Source organism: Macrobrachium rosenbergii, chromosome 40, assembly GCF_040412425.1.
Source record: "Macrobrachium rosenbergii isolate ZJJX-2024 chromosome 40, ASM4041242v1, whole genome shotgun sequence".
NCBI lineage: Eukaryota > Metazoa > Arthropoda > Malacostraca > Decapoda > Palaemonidae > Macrobrachium > Macrobrachium rosenbergii.
The window spans coordinates 8,550,166-8,573,159 of NC_089780.1; the positions used below are offsets into that span (position 1 = coordinate 8,550,166).

The window sequence follows — 22,994 nt, forward strand, 5'->3', positions numbered from 1 at the left end:
ATACATACATATATATATATATATATATATATATATATATATATATATATATATATATATATATATATATATATATATATATATATATATATATATATATATGTGTGTGTGTGTGTGTGTGTGTCACAGGTCAGATTACAGATTATCAGCAGATAAAGTAAGCGATTTTTAAAAATTAAAACACGAATTTACAATTAGATATTTTATTTGCCTAATAAAAGGTTATGCAAACTACACTTATACAATCTGTCAACACTTGCCACAGCATTCCTTCAATTTTCGAGCTTTTTTTATCAAGTTGCTCGTCATAATTTAGATTTCGTTTTATCTTATAAACCTTTTAACAATACTGTTCTTTTTTTTTTAGAATTATAGCTGATACTTTTCGATTGCATATAATTTCTAAAAAAACATCAACACAATTTCAAACCTTACTGGACCAGAAAATCTTAAAATATAAAATAGAACGTTTATGGTTCCTGACAGTTAATACAAACGTTTCGGTTCCTGACAGATAACAGAAACGTTTGGTGTTTTTTGACAGTGAATAACTTTTGGGTTCCTGAAAAATAACACAAACGTTCAGGGTTCCTGACAGTTAATACAAACGTTCGGGTTCCTGACAGAAAACAGAAACGTTTGGTGTTTTTTTGACAGTTAATAACATTTGGGTTCCTGGCAGCTAACACAAATGTTTGGGCTCTCTGACAGATAACAGAAACGTTCGTGTTCTTGACACTTAATACAAACTTTTGGGTTCTTTACAGATAACAAAAACGTTCGGGTTACTGACAGGTAACCCAGACCCTCGGGTTCCTGACGAGACGACAAAAACGTTTAAATCACCTACAGAACAGCAGCCGCAGCATTGAGCTGTCGAGTCCAGGGCGCGAAAATCACGCGAACAACCACACCAAAAATCATAAGATTCAGCGCCGTCTGACTCCCAGACGAAAAACAGATGATTCCTCTGATAATGTCTGGAGCCAGAACACTTCATATAGGCTCCTGATGATAGTTCCTTCGCCTCAACGTCTCTGGAAATTCTCGTCTGGGGAAATATACGAGACTAGAGGCGGCTACTGGGCTGCTAAATCCATCTGGCTAAACAGAGGTCTGGAATTGGACCAGTCATTGTTTTCGGCTCACTTAGAATAATCGAGATTTCTCTAATATGGAAACTGGCTTTGAAACCGGTTAAGGCTCAGAGAGCAGAATCATCTGATGGTTTCAATTATAGGATCCAAGTTGTTACCTGGGAAAAGTTGCAGTAAGGTTAGAATGAGTCAAGGATCATAAAACTGAACTTCAAGAGGACCTACTGAGAAGACGGTGCCATAAAACAAGATTCTCCTCTCTCTCTCTCTCTCTCTCTCTCTCTCTCTCTCTCTCTCTCTCTCTCTCTCTCTCTCTCTCTCTCTCTCTCTCTCTCTCGATTACGGGGAGCTGAAAGATATGCGACATTCAATAGAGACAGGCTGTCTTGTAAACATTTTCAACACTCGCTTCAAGAAAGTTTATAACTTAATTTCATTCTCCCAGGATCGAGGCAGCTCTTCAGAGTCTCAATAACGATTCTTCTCCAACAACAGCTGAAGGTGAAAAAACACCAGTGTGTTTAATTTTCCTAGAGTCTTAATACGTTTGTGTATACATATATATACACATATATATGTATATATACATACATATATATACATACATATATATACATCATATATGTGTATATATATATTAACTTTATCACTTACACAACTGTTCTGTACACAATTGTTCTGTGCATTAGAATTACTAAAAGAACCTCATTCAAACTGGATGGTATCTAATGGAGTATTTGTTCAGAAAAAAAGTTACAAGTTTTCTTGGACAAACAGTCCACATTATCACTTGATAATGTGGACTGTTTCTCCAAGAAAGGTTGTAACTTTTCCTGAATAAATACTCCATTAGATACCATCCAGTTTGAATGAGGTCCTTTCAGTAATATATACATATGTATATATATATTACATATGTGTGTATTTGTGTGTCTGTGTTTGAAAAACAAAAAGATCAACTCATTCCTTATGAAAAGGACAGTTCCGGCACACCTTTAAAATGTCACCTATTTATATTTCTCACTTTCCCACCATTTATTTTTCCCGATATGAGTCACAAATCACAAAAAAAAAATACGAACAAAATTAACTGGAGCGTTGCTGACCTATATCCTTAAATAACTTTCGCTTCTTGCAAAATGTTGGCAAATGTTGGCAAATGCCAACAACAGGAAATTATAAATATAGAGTTACGGTAATATTAACAACTGACTTCGGTTACTTAAGGCTTTTCTAATTCATGAATTTAATGAATATCATTTCACTTTTCCTGCAGGATAAGAAACTAATTGACCAGTCTTGGGTAAATGTCAGTAGGATATACGTTGCAGGGAGGTATAACTGTAGTTTTATTATTTTTATTGCTATTATTATTTTTTTTCATGATTTTCACGTGATCCATAATAATTACAATAATGATATTATTATTATTATTATTATTATTATTATTATTATTATTATTATTATTATTATTATTATTATTATTATTATATTTGAAGGGAGTAGACCCTCTTTTAAACAGCCATCCTTTTTAATAAGACCTATTATTATTATTATTATTATTATTATTATTATTATTATTATTATTATTATTATTATTATTATTATTATTATTACATAATCGCAGCAGGAATACTAGTAATAAGATTCCACCAAAAAGTAGCTGTATATTTTGTCAATGAACTTCAGTATATAATAATAATAATAATAATAATAATAAAATTATTATTATTATTATTATTATTATTATTATTATTATTATTATTATTATTATTATTATTATTATTATTATTACAAGCAACTAAAAAAAAAAACATTTCCACTAATCTTCATACAAATGTAAGACGCAGGCAAATTTCTAATTAGAATTCCTGCCACAGTCAAGATCATAAAGTCTCCATAGGTCAAAAGACCAACTTAAAAAGAAAAAATAAAGTAAGATAAAATAAAATAAAAACAAACCATAATTTGCTTTGGGTGAATAAGTGAGGTAGGTTAGATAAAAGGGTAAATGTAACGCATTTAGTTTTTTTTCAGTGGCCAACGCAAATTTAGGTCAGTTTGGCTCCTGTTCTTTTAGAAATGCACACTCATGGGCATTTAATTAAGTATGCATAATCCTGTTTGATAAGGAGCAATCTGGTTCCCGTTTGGTAAGGAGCAATCCTTTTTGGTAAGGGACAATCCTGTTTGGTAAGGAGCAATCCTGTTCCTGTTTGGAAAGTGACAATCCTGTTTGATAAGCAACAATCCTGTTTGATAAACAACAATCCTGTTTGATAAGTAACAATCCTATTTGATAAGCAACAACTCGTTCATGTTTGATAAGCAACAATCCTGTCCTGTTTGACAAGGAACAACTTGTCCCTGTTTGGTAAGCAAACTTGTTCCTGTTTGATAAGCAACAATCCTATTTGATAAGGAACAACTTATCTCTGTTTGATAAGGAACAATCCTGTCTGATAAGGATGAGGAACGACCTGTTCCTTACCTAACCCGTTCGATAAGGAACAATCCTGCTTTATAAGAGACTATCAGAAAGTGTTGTGGAAAAATGTTTTGTTTCTCTCTCTCTCTCTCTCTCTCTCTCTCTCTCTCTCTCTCTCTCTCTCTCTCTCTCTCTCTCTCCTGTATAAAGCATATAGATATTTATCAGTAAATGTACATATTTGGCTTTGAAATTGTTGTTGTCAAGACACTAATGCAAGAATCTTTGGCCTTTTATAGAACTCCAGCGTCTCTCTCTCTCTCTCTCTCTCTCTCTCTCTCTCTCTCCAGCCACAGCCTAGATTACAGATCAGTTATCAAAGAAGCCGTTGCGAAACATAACGGCCAACGTATTATTTTTTTTCCTTTTTTTTTATTCCATTCTCGAAAACTCTATACGACAGCGAAGGGCAGACTGACTGGCGCCAGCCGAGGTAGAGAACGAACGCCCTCCGCGGACGCCAACAACCGCAAGTTCAGCGCTTGCGTCTTCAAAACGTAAACAAAAACTCGATGTTCTTTTGTAAAATCGCGTGTGTTGCTGATAACGAAGTATCTGAATGTTAAATAATGAAGGAATTGTTGATCTGTTAAATAAAATCGTTATTTTGGTCCGTTGGAAGTTCGAAAATAAGGTACTTTGCAATTTATCAAGTACAGAAATAAGGAAGAAACGATGATTTTTTTCTAGATTTGGGAAGGAAAAGAACTATGTATCTCTTCAAAATCAAGGCTGGTGAGCATAAGACAGAGAGAGAGAGAGAGAGAGAGACAGAGAGAGAGAGAGAGAGAGAGAGAGAGAGAGAGAGAGAGAGAGAGAGAGAGAATTCCGTTACACAGAAGGATTCAGCCTCCAATCAACGCTCACTTTCCCATCAGTACAAAAAATGAAAAAACAAAACGAAAACAAAAAACTAAAAAATTAGATGCTAAAGAAACTATCAAGGTTTATTTCTATAATCTGGCTAGTCTGTTGCTGTTCAAACTAATATATATAAATATATTTGCATCAATCAGTGACCCAGAGACTCAGTTTATAGCTGTCTGTTCAATAAAGCTTCAGAGGAACCGTTAAAATTATAGTCACAACTAACATCCAAACGAACGAGCAGGCTGCTAGGTCTAACCACGCAGAAACAGCAGGAACAACAGAAACAGCCTCAATGCCTTAGACTATCTATTCACACGCCAATAGCTCCGAGCCCGGAGCCATTCGCCGAGGGAATATCTAATTGAGAAAACCGTACGGGACGGCCGCTGTTAGAAGGGGAAGGGGTCTCATTCCAAGGAGATGGCGTACGTACAGGTGGTTTCAAGGCTCTTGGGTACGGTCTTTCTTGAGAGCTGTTATGCCATTTTATGAGAGGCCTCTCTCTCTCTCTCTCTCTCTCTCTCTCTCTCTCTCTCTCTCTCTCTCTCTCTTCTCGAGGTTGGCCGAGACCAGTTTCGTCGACGCCGAAGAAGAAGTTTCAAGCTGTAGCGGTTTCTGTAGCGGTTTCGCGAAGTCCTGAAAACGTTAGACCTGGTTCTGAGTGCCTTAGGCCTCCGGAGTCAGGTGCCAAACCTAAGACTATTAGTCTCATGCCTTCAACACTTTTGAGAATCATTTATTTTCTGCGCCGTTCTGACTGTCGTAGGCCTTTGGTTCCAAGTCCCAAACATAAGAGCATTAGGCTCATACCTTCAGCACTCTTGCAAGTCTTTTGTTTTCCTCGTGGTTTTGAATGTCATAGGTCTATGGTAACAGACGCCAAATGGGGTCAGTTCCTCTACGACAAGATTCAATCGGCGTATGGAAAAAGGAAGGTGCCTGGATTGAATTCTATCACACCTGTAGAGTTCTTCACCAGGGTCTCCGAGACCACTTAGACCTATAACCCTCTGAAGGGAAATACCTCAATCTTCCATCCTCGGTATTTCATTTCCTTTTATCCATTTCTCTCTGTCCCAATGACCAACAGAGACCCGTTCTCTCTGTCCAGGAGATTCGAATGACAGAATAGATGAACCTGAGAGCAGATGGGACTGCTCTCCTCTTTTTGTTTATCTGTCATACTTTTGTTTTGGTTTCTGCTTAGGATTAATTCCTTTGCCAAGAGGAAGGATTGGTATTTACAGAAGCCAGCCCTGATTTGCAGTATGGAAGCAAGTGGGACTATATTATTATTTCTCTCTCTGCGCTTTGAAATTCCTTCTTGTAAATGTGTCTGACGGTTTAGGCAGCACATAATTCAACTTAATCCCTCAGAAGGCAAGAAACAAATAAATAATAAGCATAATGAAGAAAAACACAAACGATATTTGAAACGCAAAATGATTTTCAAAAACTAGGAAAAAAAAAAAAGTCTCGTAGACAGAGAACCTCACTCATACGGAACTCAAAAGAATGACCTTTCAATGGGAAATTTAACCCTCAGAGGAAAAAGATAAAAATAAAAAAACAATTGCAATGCAAAAAGAACAATGAGGAGAAGAGTAATGTCTTCAATCTCTCCTCCTCAAAGGTCACCAGACGAAAATTGGAAACTTCACATCAAAACCTAGCAACAGTTAGCTCGCTCCAAAGGTTAGCCTAGCCATCTGGGAGGTGAATGTCTATATTTTGTATGTTTGGAAGACTCTGCGTGATGTATAAAGATATACGCATAGACTGACTTTGTATATACACACATATATATAATATATATATATATATATATATATACTATATATATACTCCTTTACACTCTTTTGATAAACAGACTGCTTTCTTAAAGAAAGAGAACAAACAGCAGTTACCAGTTAGCTATTTTCGTGAAGACATTCATTTTCCTGGATTCAGAACACAAATAATAGAGTTTCCATTCGTTAGTTATTACACAAAAGACAGATATTAAATTTATATATAAAAGCAACTTGAAACTTACAATCTCTTCTGCAGAATTCAGTGAAAATTTAAAAAATATATTAATGATCTAAAACATTTTTGGAACCTGTTACAGTAGAATCGTGGAATGCAATATAAAGCAATTTACTTACAGTAAAAATTCATATAGTTACCACAAAGTTTGACCAACAGAAAATTTATTAGAATAAGCAAAATGTCTAAAAGAAATTGAGGCATACCTTAAAATGTCTAATTCCACCTAGTTTTTTAATATTTACTTGAAAACTTTCTCAATGTTCTTATCATCCCTCTAACCTTCAAAAGTGAATAAAGGATAGATAACAAATCCTGTTTCTGTCGAGATCTATTCCGGACACACACGCACACACACATAAAAACAAGCTTTCTTAACGGGAAATATTAAAGACGGAATAACACCAAAATAAAATTGCTTTCTCACCTTAAAGAACGGATATCTCATCTTGCCGGTTCACCTCAGTACCTCGGGAAACCTGTGAAAGGAAGATGAATATATGTAAGTATATTAATCTTGTCATCCTCATAAAATTGTCTGAGAGAATATAAAACGTAAAAAAAAATGAAAATTATTAGATTTTTTATGGACAATTTCGATAATTCACCTTCCCATAGGCCTATTTTTATAGCGTCATATAAGAATACAGTATATAATTGCTACGGACACTTTTACAGACATAGGCCTAGTAGTCCTTTTATTAATTCCACCTGATGTTTCGTGGACCTTACCAAGCGCATGAAAAAAGATATTGTGCATTACTTGGCAGCCTATCAGAGTTATTTCATCCTGAGAGGTCCTCAAAACTCATTTAGGCCTAGGTTGTATCACACCACATAAGAGTACAGTTTATATCTTCTTCTGACACTCTTCTAAAAACATAGGCCTAGTAATTGTATTATTAAATAGATCTGATGTTTCGTGATCAGCCTTAAGAAAAGTCCTATAGGCCTAGTTTTTATCACGTCATAGAAGAGTCCAGTTTATTATGTCTTCTGACCCTTATATAAACATAGGCCTAATAACTGCACTTGTCTCTTAATCATTATTCGTTAAATTCATCGAGGTTTATCCAGTTATTAACTAATAAATAACAGAAGTTTACAAACAACGCATTTGCATTAAGCAAAATCCTACGCAAAGATTGGTTTACGACGAACTGCCTAAACCATCGCAATTTTTTTTATCAATTCCTCTTTATAAAAAAAAAAAGGAAAAACCATCACTCAACGCCAAACCAAATTACCTTCACTCGCCCTAGGACTAAAATAATTGAGATGTAATTTCATTTTAGCAATCCGTCAGATGTAATTTCAAACAGGGAACATCCAGTGGGTTCAATTCGCGTCGAATCTAACAACACGTCTGCGAGATGTGAAACAGCGCTTGCGTGTGGGCCTAGCGTCAATTGTCCGTCATGTTTCGTCATCTATCCGCCATTTATCAAAATGACGGCAAAGCACGAAGCTTTAACCTTTGGATTCGCAAGATTTTGCCTGTCGCTACTGCTGCTACAGCGAATGACGTCACAAAAGCCTCCGAAGCGAGACTTTTTTAGCTGGAAGAATTCGATAACGAGAGCAACACTGGCCCTGAAATGGAAGACTACAGTATCTGTAAAAATACAAAACTGAGAAAAATGGTAGATACTGCAGTTTTCCCTTGATTACTGCTCATTCTGCAGATACTGCAGATGGGACCCCCTAAATTAAACATTGAAGAATCATTCTGAAACTGCAGTAACTCGTGTATTAGTGTTTCACGAGCCCAGTAGGTGGCATATCTCAATTTCGAAATTTTTGCAGATACTGCAGTTTTCCATTTTAGGGCAGAACAGATTTATGGGCCTAGATTCTACCCCCAGGTTACGTTCCATGAATGCAAAATAACGAAGGAAATCAAAAAACCAATTGTGATTTACGTAGCTGCTTAAAAAAAAAAGATTAATAAATCGAACTTTCACAAAGATCGATTTAAATTACAATGGGATTCCAGGACTCGGGGGGTAAAAACAAAAGAAGAACGGTATTTGAATGAACGCAAATGCCTCCACAGTTGTTACTTATCCCCCATAAAGTTCAAGAGGTAACGTGAGATTGAACCTTCGCAGAGAAATAAAAAAAAATAAAATAAAAAACCAAATGTCAAGAGCGGCCGATATGATTGCAAGCAGAATACTTTGAACTTCAAAGCAAAGCAGGAGGTGATTTTTCATTCTTACGACACGAGGTGGGTCTAAAAAAAAATAGGCTAAAATAAGACTAAGAGTATTGTGCCCTAATAAAAAAAATTAACATACAGACTTCTGCAAATTAGAAGACTGACCAGATATTCCCGCATATTTAGTGGCCGAACCAGAAATGGTCTTTTGCAATCTGGTGTTTAATTTGGTCTGGAAATACCTTTGAATATTTGCGTAAAAAATGAAGTGTTTTTAAGTCAGTGACTCTGACAACCCATCTAGGACCGATGCTTGTATCAGGGGCGAGGTTGAATATTAATATGACAAATTGAGCTTTTTATGGTGATGGAGTAATTGCGAAAAATATTTGTATTTAGTTCAGATGCAAATAGGCTGTAATTGTCAATTATTTATTTTTATCTGGAAAATAAAACATACATACTCAAACACACACACACGTATATATATATATATATATATATATATATATATATATATATATATATATATATATATATATATATATACATACATATACATACATACTATATATATATATATATATATATATATATATATATATATATATATATATATATATATATATATATGTGTGTGTGTGTGTGTGTGTGTGTGTGAGTGTGCGTATGTGTGTGCGTGTTATTTTCTAGATAAAAAAGAAATAATTGACAATTACAGCCTGCCATTGAAGTATTTAATATGTTAAAAATATTAAAAATTAATATTATATAAAATTTTTTCAATGATTTCTAATCAATATACGAATCATTTTAGACCACCATTAAAACAATTTTATCTTTTTGTGATAAATTTTCTTTCCAAATTTGATCTAGAAACAAATATTAAAACCTAACATATTACACAATTTTACTCAGATTTTTTCTATAATGAGCAAATCATTATAGATTATCATTAAGATAAAATTCATCTCTTTGGGATAAATTATGTCTTCTTGACATTTTTCAATCAGATTAATTGTTAGTTCTGGGAGAGATTAACTGGAAGCATCATCTCAGAGTAATTATGAGAGAGAGAGAGAGAGAGAGAGAGAGAGAGAGAGAGAGAGAGAGAGAGAGAGAGAGAGAGAGAGAAACAAAATTACTTATAGAAACACCTAAGTAACTACGAACAAAGAGAGAGAGAGAGAGAGAGAGAGAGAGAGAGAGAGAGAGAGAGAGAGAGAGAGAGAGAGAGAATACTTTTAGTAGAAACACCTAAGTAACTAAGAACAAGAGAGAGAGAGAGAGAGAGAGAGAGAGAGAGAGAGAGAGAGAGAGAGAGAGAATGTGTTTACACTAAATTTTGTATCTCCAGTTAGTCAATTAGGTTTCTCTCTCTCTCTCTCTCTCTCTCTCTCTCTCTCTCTCTCTCTCTCTCTCTCTCTCTCTCTCTCTCTCTCTCTCTCTGGATGAATTCATTACGAAAATTTACGGCAAGAAACCCAAATTAGAAATAGCCTACAATTTTCCAACAAGGAAAAATCCCTGGCATTTTAAATACCCCCAGATTTTTTCCCCTTATGTAAATAAGACAAAAGGGGAAAAAAAATAAAAATTTAATATCCAGCTATTAGTGAAAACTATTTGTCCTTTACGACTGAGCTCTGTGATATTAGGTTTCATTGTTATTCATCTTTGACAGTTTTATGTGCTTCGTGAATATTGTAACTTTTGTGATGATGGGTTGTTCTGTCAATATGTTACTGTGTGTGTTGTGTGTATTTGAAAGAGCTTGTTGCAGTGTATATATAAATTAAGTGTTTATCAAATACATGTTAGAATAATATATATATATATATATATATATATATATATATATATATATATATATGTTTATGTATGTATATGTGTATATATAATATAAAATATATATATATATATATATATATATATATATATATATATATATATATATATATATATATATACAAGAATGTAAATATATCATAGCCAATGATAATTTTAAGATATGTCAAACGGTCACAGATTTCACATTCACTTTTCGACCACATTAATAACAAAAATACCATCCATTTAACCTTGCCATTATAATCAATATTGCCTACAAGACAAAATTAATAAGCACACTTTAAAAAATTAAAAATTAAAAAAAAAGGAGAAAGGCCTTAGGAACCTTTCGAGTTCAATTAAGTGTTTATTGTTCTTGTGTATAAATGCCACATCTAATGAGACAACTCTCAGTGAACTACTGTACAGTCTATTTCCTAAAAGTACCTACACCGAATAAAGCAAAAAAATCAATCTGAAAAAGTGATTTATATGTATATATAAAGCCACGGTGATATTTTAGGCACTGTAAAAATCAAATGTCATTTGACTCTGCGGAAGGTCGAGGGGAAAAAAGGTGGGTAATTTGTCACAATAAAAGAAGATTTATGGTCTCAGTCAGAGAGAGACTCTTGTTACTGGAAGGATTTTTAAAAGATTCTCTCGTTCCGGAGAGATTTCGAGGTATTGAGTTTTAAAGAGTTATTTTTTTGTATCTGTCTGAAAATACCTGGAACTGGAGATTTTCCTGAGTAATAGCAGTAGTTAACAGTAGTAATAGCAGAAGTAATAGTAGTATAAAAAGCAGTTGTGTTAAGAGCTATTTTTTGTATCTGTCTAAAAATAGCTGGAACTAGACATTTTTCTTAGTAATAGCAGTAGTAGTAGCAATTGTTAACAGTAGTAATAGCAGAAGTAATAGCAGTATAAAAAGCAGTTGTGTTAAGAGATTTTTTGTATCTGTCTGAAAATAGCTGGAACTAGACATTTTCCTTAGTTATAGCAGTAGTAGTAGCAATTGTTAACTGTAGTAACAGCAGTATAAAATAGCTTATTTTGAATCTGTCTAAAATGGCTGGAGCTAGACATTTTTCTTAGTTATAGCAGTAGTAATAGAGATGGCTAACAGTAGTTATAGCAGTAGTAAAAGCAGCTTTAATTAATAGCAGTAATAGCAGTAAGTGGTAGCGGTGTTCTAGATAAAATTGTATTGGACAGCTGAGGTATGTTATATTGTCTTCAAATGTTCTGAAGTTTGTGAATTCTATATGATTTTGAATCCACATAAAAGAAAATATGTCTACGAAGTTAGTATGTTTTGAATTCACATAAAAAATAAGTCTATAAATTTAGTATGTTGTCAAATTCACATACAGAGTCTATTAATTCAATGTTTTTTAATTCACATAAAAAATAAGCCTATGAATTTAATATACTGTCAAATTCACATACAGAGTCTATGAATTCAATGTTTTTGAATTCACCTAAAAAGTTTGTTATTCCTTTATATCCGCGAATTCAACCAAGAGAAAAAGTTTATAATTTCAGTATGTTTTCAAATTCACATAAAAGAAAAAATCTACGATTTTAGTATATTTTCTAACTCACCAAAAAAGAAGTCTATTAATCCTGCATATTTTCGAATTTACAAGAAAGCAGTCTGCATCTCTAATAAGTTTTCGAGCTGACATACAACAAAATGTCTATTTTTGTTGTTTTCCATATTGTACAAGCAAAAAAAAAAAAAAAGATAAATAAAAAACTATTGTCTGCGCAAGAGCAAAATATCCCATCAGTCTTAATTCTACTTTTTCCCAACTTTTTAATTTTTTTTCAATTTTGAAAATATATTCTTCAGCGTGGGAAAAAATAAAGAAATTAATAGTTTTAGGTTAATATGCAAATCTAGACAATAATTATTCTACCACTAGATTTAATGAAACACTTTACAGCATAATTTCTGTACCACCTTGTTAATAAACATAATTATAACAGCTTTACAGGTACCAAACAACTACACATTACTGGAACAATATCAGTCAACATAAATTCATTTAAAGGGGTTCGTATATGCTAATTAGACCTCCCTGGTATGTGAATACCTTTATTCAGTAACTGAGTACTGAGGAGTTGAGTGGAAGAAAGGCATAAACCTTTGGTAAACCATTCCCTGTAAGATCTTTAGAGAGAGAGAGAGAGAGAGAGAGAGAGAGAGAGAGAGAGAGAGAGAGAGAGAGAGGGCGGATGCTTAGTTACTCGAAGAAAGAAGAAAGATCCTATAATTCTGGATATTTAGAGAGAGAGAGAGAGAGAGAGAGAGAGAGAGAGAGAGAGAGATAGATGAGGCTGGGTACTTCATTACTTGGAAAGGGAAAGAAAAAGGGTCATGTAGTTTTAGGTGAGAGAACTGAGAGAGATATTTTGTTGGAGAGAGAGAGAGAGAGAGAGAGAGAGAGAAACACACGCTTATCAGAATTGTCAAAGACAATACCTTTAGGTGATGAACTGTATATTTTGTTGGAGAGAGAGAGAGACCAGCACCCCTTTAAATCGAGCCAAGAGTATCATATAATGGTATGGCAACCACCACCCTTCACAAAGCGACAACACTGTCGTACCCTCAATGTAATTTACTTGCTGGGCAAACAAAAACACAAAAAGGCAAGTGTATTTGCTATGGTCAGCCAAGTCAGTATCCACCTGACCTTCCATCCATTTTATTTGTAAAAAAAGGAGATAAATAAAAGAAAAAAAAGTTGGTAAAAGGAAGGTCATGATAAAGACAAGTGTAGTCCCTAAATCAGTCAAGATGTTTATTCAGGAGTGGAACAAGGATGGAATCAAAGCTGATTGGGGGAATTGAACAGAATACGCTGGTAGGAGGAGGTTGTTAAGTCAATCAGACTGTTAACTAGAGAGAGAGAGAGAGAGAGAGAGAGAGAGAGAGTTTGTTACTTAATTACTTGGACAGAGAAAGACAAAGGGTTCTATGGTTTTGGGCATTAGTTGAGACCTTACCTTACAGACCTTACAATTCGTTCGGGTTGCCCCAGGTCCCTCAGTGTGAGGCACCTTTGATGTCTACCAGAGAGTTGCTAACGCATCTTCCGGTATATTTTGCATCTTCCAGTCTTGGATGGTCTGGGATGCATCTTAGATATTTGTCGAGCTTATTCTTAAACACATCTACGCTCACTCCTGTTATGTTCCTCAGATGAGCTGGTAGCGCATTGAATAGACGCTGCATTATCGATGCTGGTGCGTGGTGGATTAATGTCCTGTGTGCTTTCCTTAATTTTCCTGGTATAGTTTTTGGCACTATTAATCTACCTCTGCTTGCTCTTTTTGATAATTTTAGTTCCATGATGTTTTCGGTAATTCCTTCTATCTGTTTCCATGCTTGAATTACCATGTAACGTTCTCTTCTCCTTTCAAGACTATATAAATTTAAGAATTGTAGTCTTTCCCAGTAGTCAAGGTCCTTAACTTCTTCTATTCTAGCTGTAAATGACCTTTGTACACACTCTATTTGTGCAATATCCTTTTGGTAGTGTGGGTACCATATTATATTGCAATATTCAAGTGGACTACATGTACGTACGTTTTATAAAGCATAATCATGTGTTCAGCTTTTCTAGTTTTGAAGTGCCGGAACAACATTCCCATTTTTTGCTTTGCATTTTGCCAATAGAATTGCTATTTGATCATTGCATAACATATTCTATTCAACATCACACCAAGGTCTTTAACTGCTTCCTTGTTTGTGATTGTCTCATTATTAGGTCCTTTATATGCATATAGCATTCCTCCTTTATCACCATAGTTCATTGATTCAAATTTATCAGAGTTAAATACCATCCTATTTATCTCTGCCCATTTATATATTTTGTTTAGGTCTCTTTGTAGCGAGTTCCTATCTTCATCACATGCAATTTCTCTACTTATTCTTGTGTCATCTGTGAAACTTCTTACTACTGAGTCCTTAACATTACTGTCTATGTCTGCAATCATAATCACAAACAGCAATGCAGCTAACACCGTACCCTGTGGTACACCGGATATTACCGTAGCTTCATCCGATTTCTCATCGTTTGCAATCACTATCTGTTTTCTATTTTGCAAAAATTCTTTTATCCATCTTCCTACTTTGTCAACAATGTTATGTTTTCTAATTTTTCGCTAATATATTATGATCTACCTTGTCAAAAGCTTTTGCAAAGTCTAGGTAAACCACATCTGTATCTTTTTCATTTATCATATTTTTATATATGCTTTCATGATGGACTAACAGTTGGGTTTGTGTACTTTTTCCAGGTACAAAACCATGTTGTCCTATATTGAACAATCTATTTTTCATTAAATGTTTCATTATATTTTTTTCATTACCCTTTCATATACTTTCATAATATGAGATGTCAGACTCACAGGCCTATAATTACTTGCCTCTAGTCTTGAACCACTTTTGAAAGTAGGAGTAATATATGCTAATTTATGCTCATCATAAATCTTGCCTGTATCTATACTTTGCCTTAATAATATTGCTAGCGGCTTTGCGATTGAATGAACCACTTTCTTTAACAATATGGCAGGTACTCCATCTGGTCCTGCTGCTGATCCATTTTTAATTTCATTAATAGCCTGCACAATATCGGCTTCTGTAATATCTATATCTGATAAGTATTCAGTATTTTCATCTCTTATTTCTGTATCATTATCTTCATTGTCAATTCTAGGTGTAAATTCACTCTTATATCTTTCTGCTAATATGTTACATATTTCCTTTTTTCATTCGTTAATCGCCCTTCAATTCTTAGAGGGCCTATTTCTACTCTTATTTTATTCATCTTTTTGCATATGAATAAAAATTTTAGGGTTTTGCTTGATATTTTGTAGTGTCATTTCTTCTAGGTTCTCTTTTTCATTTTCTTTTGATTGTATAATCTTTTGTTCTGCATTTTCTATCTTACTTTTTAGTTCCATCACTTTCCATGCATTCTTTTCTTTTGCAAGAACTTTTTCCACTTTCTAATTTTCTGGAACAAGATCCTTCTGTCTCTTGGAATTCGTGACTGATGCTTACTTTTTTTCTTCGGTATATATTTTTCCACTATTTCCTCTAATATTTTATATAATATATCGGTATTTACCTGTATATCATCACTTACAAATATGTTTTCCCATTCTTTGTTTAATTCTTCATTTATTTTTGACCAATTTATATTCTTACTATAGAAATTGTATTTTCCATATCCTTCCCATTTTTCGTCTCTTGCTTTTCTTTGTTTTCGTATGTTCTGGAACGGACTGTTAATTCTATGACATTATGGTCCGAAATACTCGTGTTATATACTATTATTTCTTTAACATAGTTCACCTCATTCACAAATACTAGGTCTAAAATATTATCCTTTCTTGTTGGTAGGTGATTTATTTGCTGAATGTTATGTTCTAGTAGCATATCTAATAGCTTTTCAAATTGCCTCTTATCTTCTGCACTACTATTGCTCTCTTTTTTATATGTATAAATACAACCACAGTCTCCTATTCGTTCTTTCCATTCTACAAAAGGAAAGTTAAAGTCTCAGTTAGGAGTATAGTCCAGTCCTTGTGATTTCTACATATTTCATCCAGTTTTTCAATTATTATGTCAAACTCTTTAGTATTAGGGGTCTATATATTACAATGTTCACTAATTTTTCAGATTCAAATTCTACCGCTATTAATTCACATTCTGTGTTACTATATTTCTCACAGATTTTCCTTGATTGGCATCTCTCCATATATCATGGTTCCCCCTTGATTTCTATTTTTTCTATCTGATCTATAAGTTTGGAAACCCTTTATCTGGTCATCATTACCAGTCTCTTGGGAATACCAGGTTTCACTTATATTCAATATTTCTATTTTTTCATTTTGGGTTAGTTCTTCTAAGAACTCTATCTTTCTTTTTGAGTTACTCGAAACTAGACCCTGCGCATTCATCACTATGATTGTTTGCATATTATCTCCATTATCTAATATGGGTAATAATAAGGATTTTCCCATGTCTCTTTCCTGTTCTGATATGTTGATCTTTTTTTCATTTCCAGAAATTCGTACATTAAAAAATCCAACTTTTCCATTATATTTGTTCTTCCAGCTTCATATTTATTCACTTTGTGCATAAACCTGCACTTATCTCCATATCTGCACCATCCCCTTGCATCATAGATACATTGCTTGTTCCTTGTGCTATATCTAGGTGCTGATGGCTCATATCGTGGTGCTGACTTTTCATAATGTGTTGTTGGCTTGCTTTTTGCCTTCATCACATGATCTTTGTTCTTTTCTTTATTTGTTTCATTTTTTCCTTGGTTTTTTATATGTATTTTATTTTTTGATTTTGATTTTGGTCTTTCATGGCTACAGGATGCATGTACCTACATTTCTTATTAAACCTACATCCATTTCCTTCTTTCCAGTTTCTACATATTTTTGGATGTAGATCTCTGCATTCCTCTTCATAGCCATCTAGATATGCACATTTGCCATAGATCTCATAATTGTGACATATCTTGGGATGTTTGTAATAACATCTTTCACCAAACCTGCAATTCCCTCTTTTCAAAAGGGTGCATACTGTGTCTTTCTTTTCTTTTCTTTTTCTTGTTCATTCCCTCAGTATGGAGATCCGGGTACAACCTCTTTGGGATTTTATTTTGATTTATCAGGTCATAATTTATTTCTTCATATGTATGTTGCTGTATTGCCTCATATGTAGAATCTATGAGTTTCTCTGCATCCATACTATTATCCTGTTCTTTGTTTTCATTAATCTTTTCTCTCTCTTCAGTCTTATTTTCTTCTCTATTTTCCTCATCTTCCTCTTCTTCATCTTCTTCATCTTCTTCATCCTCCACAATCTGTACATTAAGTCTTGATTTAATGACCTTGTCTATCCATACTAGACATGTTGAGCAAAATATTTTTGTGTCCTTATTTCTATTTTGCTCAACTTCAGCACATGACGGGTGTGTCGGTACGTGGCAAGCATAGCATTTCCTAATCAGGTTTTGTGGATTTACAATGCTATACCACACTCTACATAGTTTACATGCTTTAGGCATCCGTTTGCCTATTGCATCAATCAATATATTCACTAATTCCACCTTACTTATTTTCTTTGATGGAATGTGCTGATTTTTGTAGATTTTCTTTATAAGTCTTTTGATCACTTGAACTTTCATTGAGAGAGAGAGAGAGAGAGAGAGAGAGAGAGAGAGAGAGAGAGTTTGTTACTTAATTACTTGGACAGAGAAAGACAAAGGGTTCTATGGTTTTGGGCATTAATTTGTGTGTGTGAGAGAGAGAGAGAGAGAGAGAGAGAGAGAGAGAGAGAGAGAGAGAGAGAGAGAGAGAGAGAGAGAGGGTTGGTTACTTAATTACTTGGACAGAGAAAGACAAAGGGTTCTATGGCTTTGGGCATTTATTGAGAGAGAGAGAGAGAGAGAGAGAGAGAGAGAGAGAGAGAGAGAGAGAGAGAGAGAGGAGCTAATAATTTAGTAACTTTCAGAAATAAGAGAAAAAAAAGTTCCCATGATTTTAGTGAGAGAGAGAGAGAGAGAGAGAGAGAGAGAGAGAGAGAGAGAGAGAGAGAGAGAGAGAGAGAGAGAGAGAGAGAGAGAACTAAGCATATTTCATTTCGATCAAAGCCAACTTACATAATAAACCCACTCCACGCCCTTCCAACCCCCCGAAAAAAGGCTTAAAAAATTGGACCACCATCTAAGACTACTCTCAGTCCCAAAGAATAGGTTTCAGTGGGCTAGCTGACTCATCCTGGGACCCCATAATTCTATTATCGTTGTTCCTTCTTTTTTTTCCTCTATCTTTTTCTTAAACCGGTATCCATACCCATTACCCGTAAGTGAAAAAAGGGGCACCTATTGTTACTCCACTTTTAATGGGGTGCAACACCTTTGTGTACGCAAAGTACCAAAGATTAGTTTTATTTTTAGTTTTTTTTAATTGTTCTCAAGACTTATTTTTCATTGAGATTATTTTTCTTGTGATATATATATATATATATATATATATATATATATATATATATATATATATATATATGATATATATATACATATATACACATGTGTGTACATGTGTATGTTCGTGTGTGTGTGTTACCACATACAGGGCAAAAGGTTTACAGTAGCAGAAACTGAACAAGAGATGAATCTGTAACTTTAACTACAAAATATCTAACATTAAGATACAAATGGTCAAATGTAATTTCACCAGAGGCCAAATTTATCTGCATCTATACGACATGAAGCTAAGCATTGCAATAACCAAGAAATAAAGATAAAAAGTGTTCCTTAATCCTAGTCATAACCTAAAAATCCTTCAGCCTGTCTTTGAGAAAAGCAGCAATACACAGTCTATGGTTTGGGAGTTCTGTACTATATAGCTCTGAGTATACAGATTATAACCCCGAACCGGGAACAAGCTCCAGCTTTTTGCAGAAAAACTGCAATATTCCCAAAAGGTCTGGAAGAACAGACTGAACCCATAATGAAATGACTGGCGTGTCAGGTCTGTTCCATGATCTGGAACCGTATTTTTTTGTTCCAGTGTTCCCTGAAGGATGATGAGGGAATCTTGGATCGAATCTGTTAATTGGGCGTCCCATTAAGGCCCTGATAGGATCCTGGGTATTTCTCAAGCCCCGAGGAAGGATGTGGGTACGTGTCTAAGTACTGTATCACGTCTTTAAATAAGAGCTCTAGTAGGGAGTTGGGGGGGGGGTCCAACATGATGTCTTTAAGACTGACCAATTTCCTAACTGGTTATATGACTTCCTTATTACTGTATGAGTTTCTGTGAAGGCAGGAAGTGACGCCAGACATTTTTCTAAAGATAAAAGGATCGTTTCTGCTTCATTTGCACGTAATTTAAATGCCATAATTAACCCTCAGTTGCATGTATTTTAAATGCCATAATTAATAAGTGTTAGACAATATGACCCAATATCCCAGGGCTGAAATGAATGCAACATCAAAACTCAAAAAAAACTGCAATATATGGATCTTTTCTCCCTCATTTGCATATATTTAAATACGTTAATTAATAAGTGTTAGACAGTGACAACATGACCCAAATATCCCAGGGCTGGAATGAATGCAACATAAAACCTCAAAAAAAAAAAAAATTAATTCAGTCATTTCTCAACAGCATAAAAAAAAGTACGCCAAACATCACATCTTTCAGCGTGACAGGGAGCAACATCGCGCTCATCTTAATCCCTGAAACGTGCGCTGAACATCCACTAAACATCGCCTGCACGTCTAAACATCCGCCCTCCGTTTAAAAGTAAAAGATGACTCCTAAAATGTAATAATGAAATTCGCTCTCCGGTGCTGGACGAAGGTCGCGGTGTCTTCTCAAGGTTAGCAACAGCACGTGGCCTTGAATTGCTCTGTTCTAAGGAAGGGGAGAGAGAGAGAGAGAGAGAGAGAGAGAGAGAGAGAGAGAGAGAGAGAGAGAGAGGAGGAGAGAGAGGGAGAGAAAGAGAAATGTCACAGATCTTTATCTTTAACTTCTGGGAATATAGGAAGAAGAAGAAGAAGAAGAAGAAAAGAAGAAGAAGAAGAAGAGAGAGAGAGAGAGAGAGAGAGAGAGAGAGAGAGAGAGAGAGAGAGAGAGAGTACTTTGCGCTGTGATGCAGAAATTACAGAACCTGGGAGATAGTTTACTGTATAGTTGGTGGTAATTAGCAAACTTATAACTCCGAAAATTAAAGTCTCTCAATCTTGTTACAATCAGTGGTTACCAGAACGATTTTATCAATATTTGTAGGATGATTTTTCTGTGTTCCATTACCATAATATTTACCAGAAATGGTTCGTCAAGTAACAAATAAATAAATAAATGTCTATTAAGTCTAGGGGAATGGTTACCTAATGGTATACGTTTATGTGAAAAAGATATACATAATTTCTTAGTTATAATAATAATAATAATAATAATAATAATAATAATAATAATAATAATAATAATAATAATAACGTCTGATTCAGGCTTAAATTAATTTTTGGCAATTACGTTTTTCGTTTATAATAATAATAATAATAATAATAATAATAATAATAATAATAATAATAATAATAATAATAATAATCATACGTTAAAATCATTAACATTACTCTTGCTAATTTAACTTTTTATCAATAAACAATAAATCATCTTTTGAACAGGCGTTACAACCTACTTGTGAAACACAACACCAAGTGGAGGGTGTCTGTTACAACCGGGCATGCGGAAAATAATTAATGGAACCTTACAAGCCATTACGAAAGGCATATATCTTTGTAACACTTGGTAACACTCGTTGTACATAGGATCTTCTGTTCATTAGGATTCATAGCGAATTTTTTTTTATCTTACTTCATAAGAGTTCTCATAGGAACTACAGACATATTTCAAAGGTGTATTTCTTTGTAACATTCACTGTTCATAGGAGCTTCTGTTCATTATGATTCATAGTGAATTGTTTTACTTATCTTATTTCATAGGAGTTTATAAATTACAGACACATTTCAAAAATCTTTGTAACACTCGTTGTACGTAGAAGTTTTTGATTATAGTGAAAAAAATGAGTTATTATCAATCAATCATACTACTGTTGTATACTTGTAGGTGTATATTAGAATGATTAGTATATTGGTATGATATACTAATATACTAATATAATGAATAGAATAGGAAAAATGATTATTGAATCATTTTAATTCTAAGCAAAACACCAAAAAACTTAAAAAATATAATTATATACGAAAGAAAAATCAATATGTTTTATGAAAAAAAAAATATTAATCATATTACTTCCAAGCAAAGTAAAAAACTTGAATAAGACAAATATATAAAATAGAAAAATTAATGTGTTTCATATCAAAAGTCTTTTACAAAAAGAGAAATTTTACACCATAATAAAAGAGATACGGTAAATTTAGTTTTTTTTCGTGAAATAACAAAATAAAAATCACGATGGCAAAGAATTACATTGCTTCCTTGAAACAATTGTAAATATTTATTTAGAATCTTCGCACAAATATACAAATCATAATTTCCTCGTTACATTATGTATATTTTTCTGGAATCTTTGCTTCAGTTATATAATCGGTTAATTGCTTCCTTGGTACAGTACGTAAATAATTCTTTAGAATTTCGCACTATTATATAACCCGTAATTAAAATCTGCTCTCCATTCCTTAAGGTTACATCATCATTAAGTCTTCGCAAAGGAGGAATTAAGCTATTCTAGAAACGAATTTCTCTTGAGGTTTTAAAATGCAAAGGAATTTTGGCAAAGCTACGAATGAGACTGATTCATCCAGAGTTTTTTTGTTTTTTTTTTTTTTTGTGTGTGTGTGTTTGGCAGCAGTGAAATTAACAAGGGTATCACGCTCGAAAAATGCATCTTAAGTGACAGATCAGAATTGAGAACCAAATACTTGACATTCTTCAGTTCTAAAGAGCTGCTCGCTGTTCTAAGGTACCCGGAGAGAGACGAGATAAAATTATATTAAGATGACCTCCCCACTGGTCTTTAAAGGTATACATATATAGGCTACAGTAACAGCTTGTTTATTAAGATGGTTAGTTACCTCTTGAGCCACCAACTCATACAGAAACGCCGGAGGGAGAGGCAAGGTTGCCTGGCTAATAATTATACCTTATTGTTTCCTAAAAGCTTCTTGCACTTAAACACTAACCAGAGAAATGAAGTTGTATATTTAGATGAAAAGAACGATCCTGGCCACTTAAAGAACGAAGGTTAGAACTGGAATTACGATAAAAGTAGCTACAGAAAGTGGAAAAAAGGAGAGATAAACGTGGAACGTGTTCAGTGGTGCCTTTGAGCTGAGAAATAAAGTTGTATATTAAGATAAATGGAACGATCCTAGCCACTTAAAGAATGAAGGCGAATTGGAATTATTATAAAAAAAAAGGCTACTGAGAGGGCAAGAAAGAGAGAAAAATATGGAACGCGTTCCGTGGCACCTTAGAGCTTCGAGGAACAACGCTTAGCGCTTGCTTTGAAATGGGAAAGGGGAAAGCAAATACCTTGTGGAACGCCCTTAGGAGATCTCATTCCAGCCGTCAGTTATTTTTCAATTCTAGCAAGATCGAGTTTCTAACGACCTTGCCACCGCAGTATGCAATTAGCGGGTCTATGGATTATCGTAGACTGGAAGAGGGTAGGGGTAGAGGAGGAGAGAGAAGGGGTGGGGTGGGGGTGGGCTATCATATTTCGTCCATATACAGGTCGACTTCAAAGGCTCCGATGATAAGCCAAGAATTGTCAGCAGAAGACTTGACTTCCCTGGCTGGTTGGAATTTGTAAACAACTACATCCATTAACAGGAATAAAGAATGTTTATGGGGCTACATCTATGAAATATCCGAGACTACAATCTACAACAATGCGTTCAATTTCGCACAAAAAACGACAGAACGCAGATGTGATTTAAGGATTGAT

At 34.2% G+C, this 22,994-nt stretch overlaps 1 protein-coding gene across 1 annotated transcript in view; it reads right to left on the reverse strand.

Moving 5' to 3' along the window:
* Vps15 (vacuolar protein sorting 15) overlaps positions 1-22,994 on the reverse strand; it is a 140,088-nt gene that overhangs the window by 79,565 nt on the left and 37,529 nt on the right. Inside the window, 1 exon segment of the mRNA XM_067083081.1 lies at positions 6,911-6,962. Within this exon segment, the coding sequence (XP_066939182.1) occupies positions 6,911-6,931 (21 nt within the window). The 5' untranslated portion in view covers positions 6,932-6,962.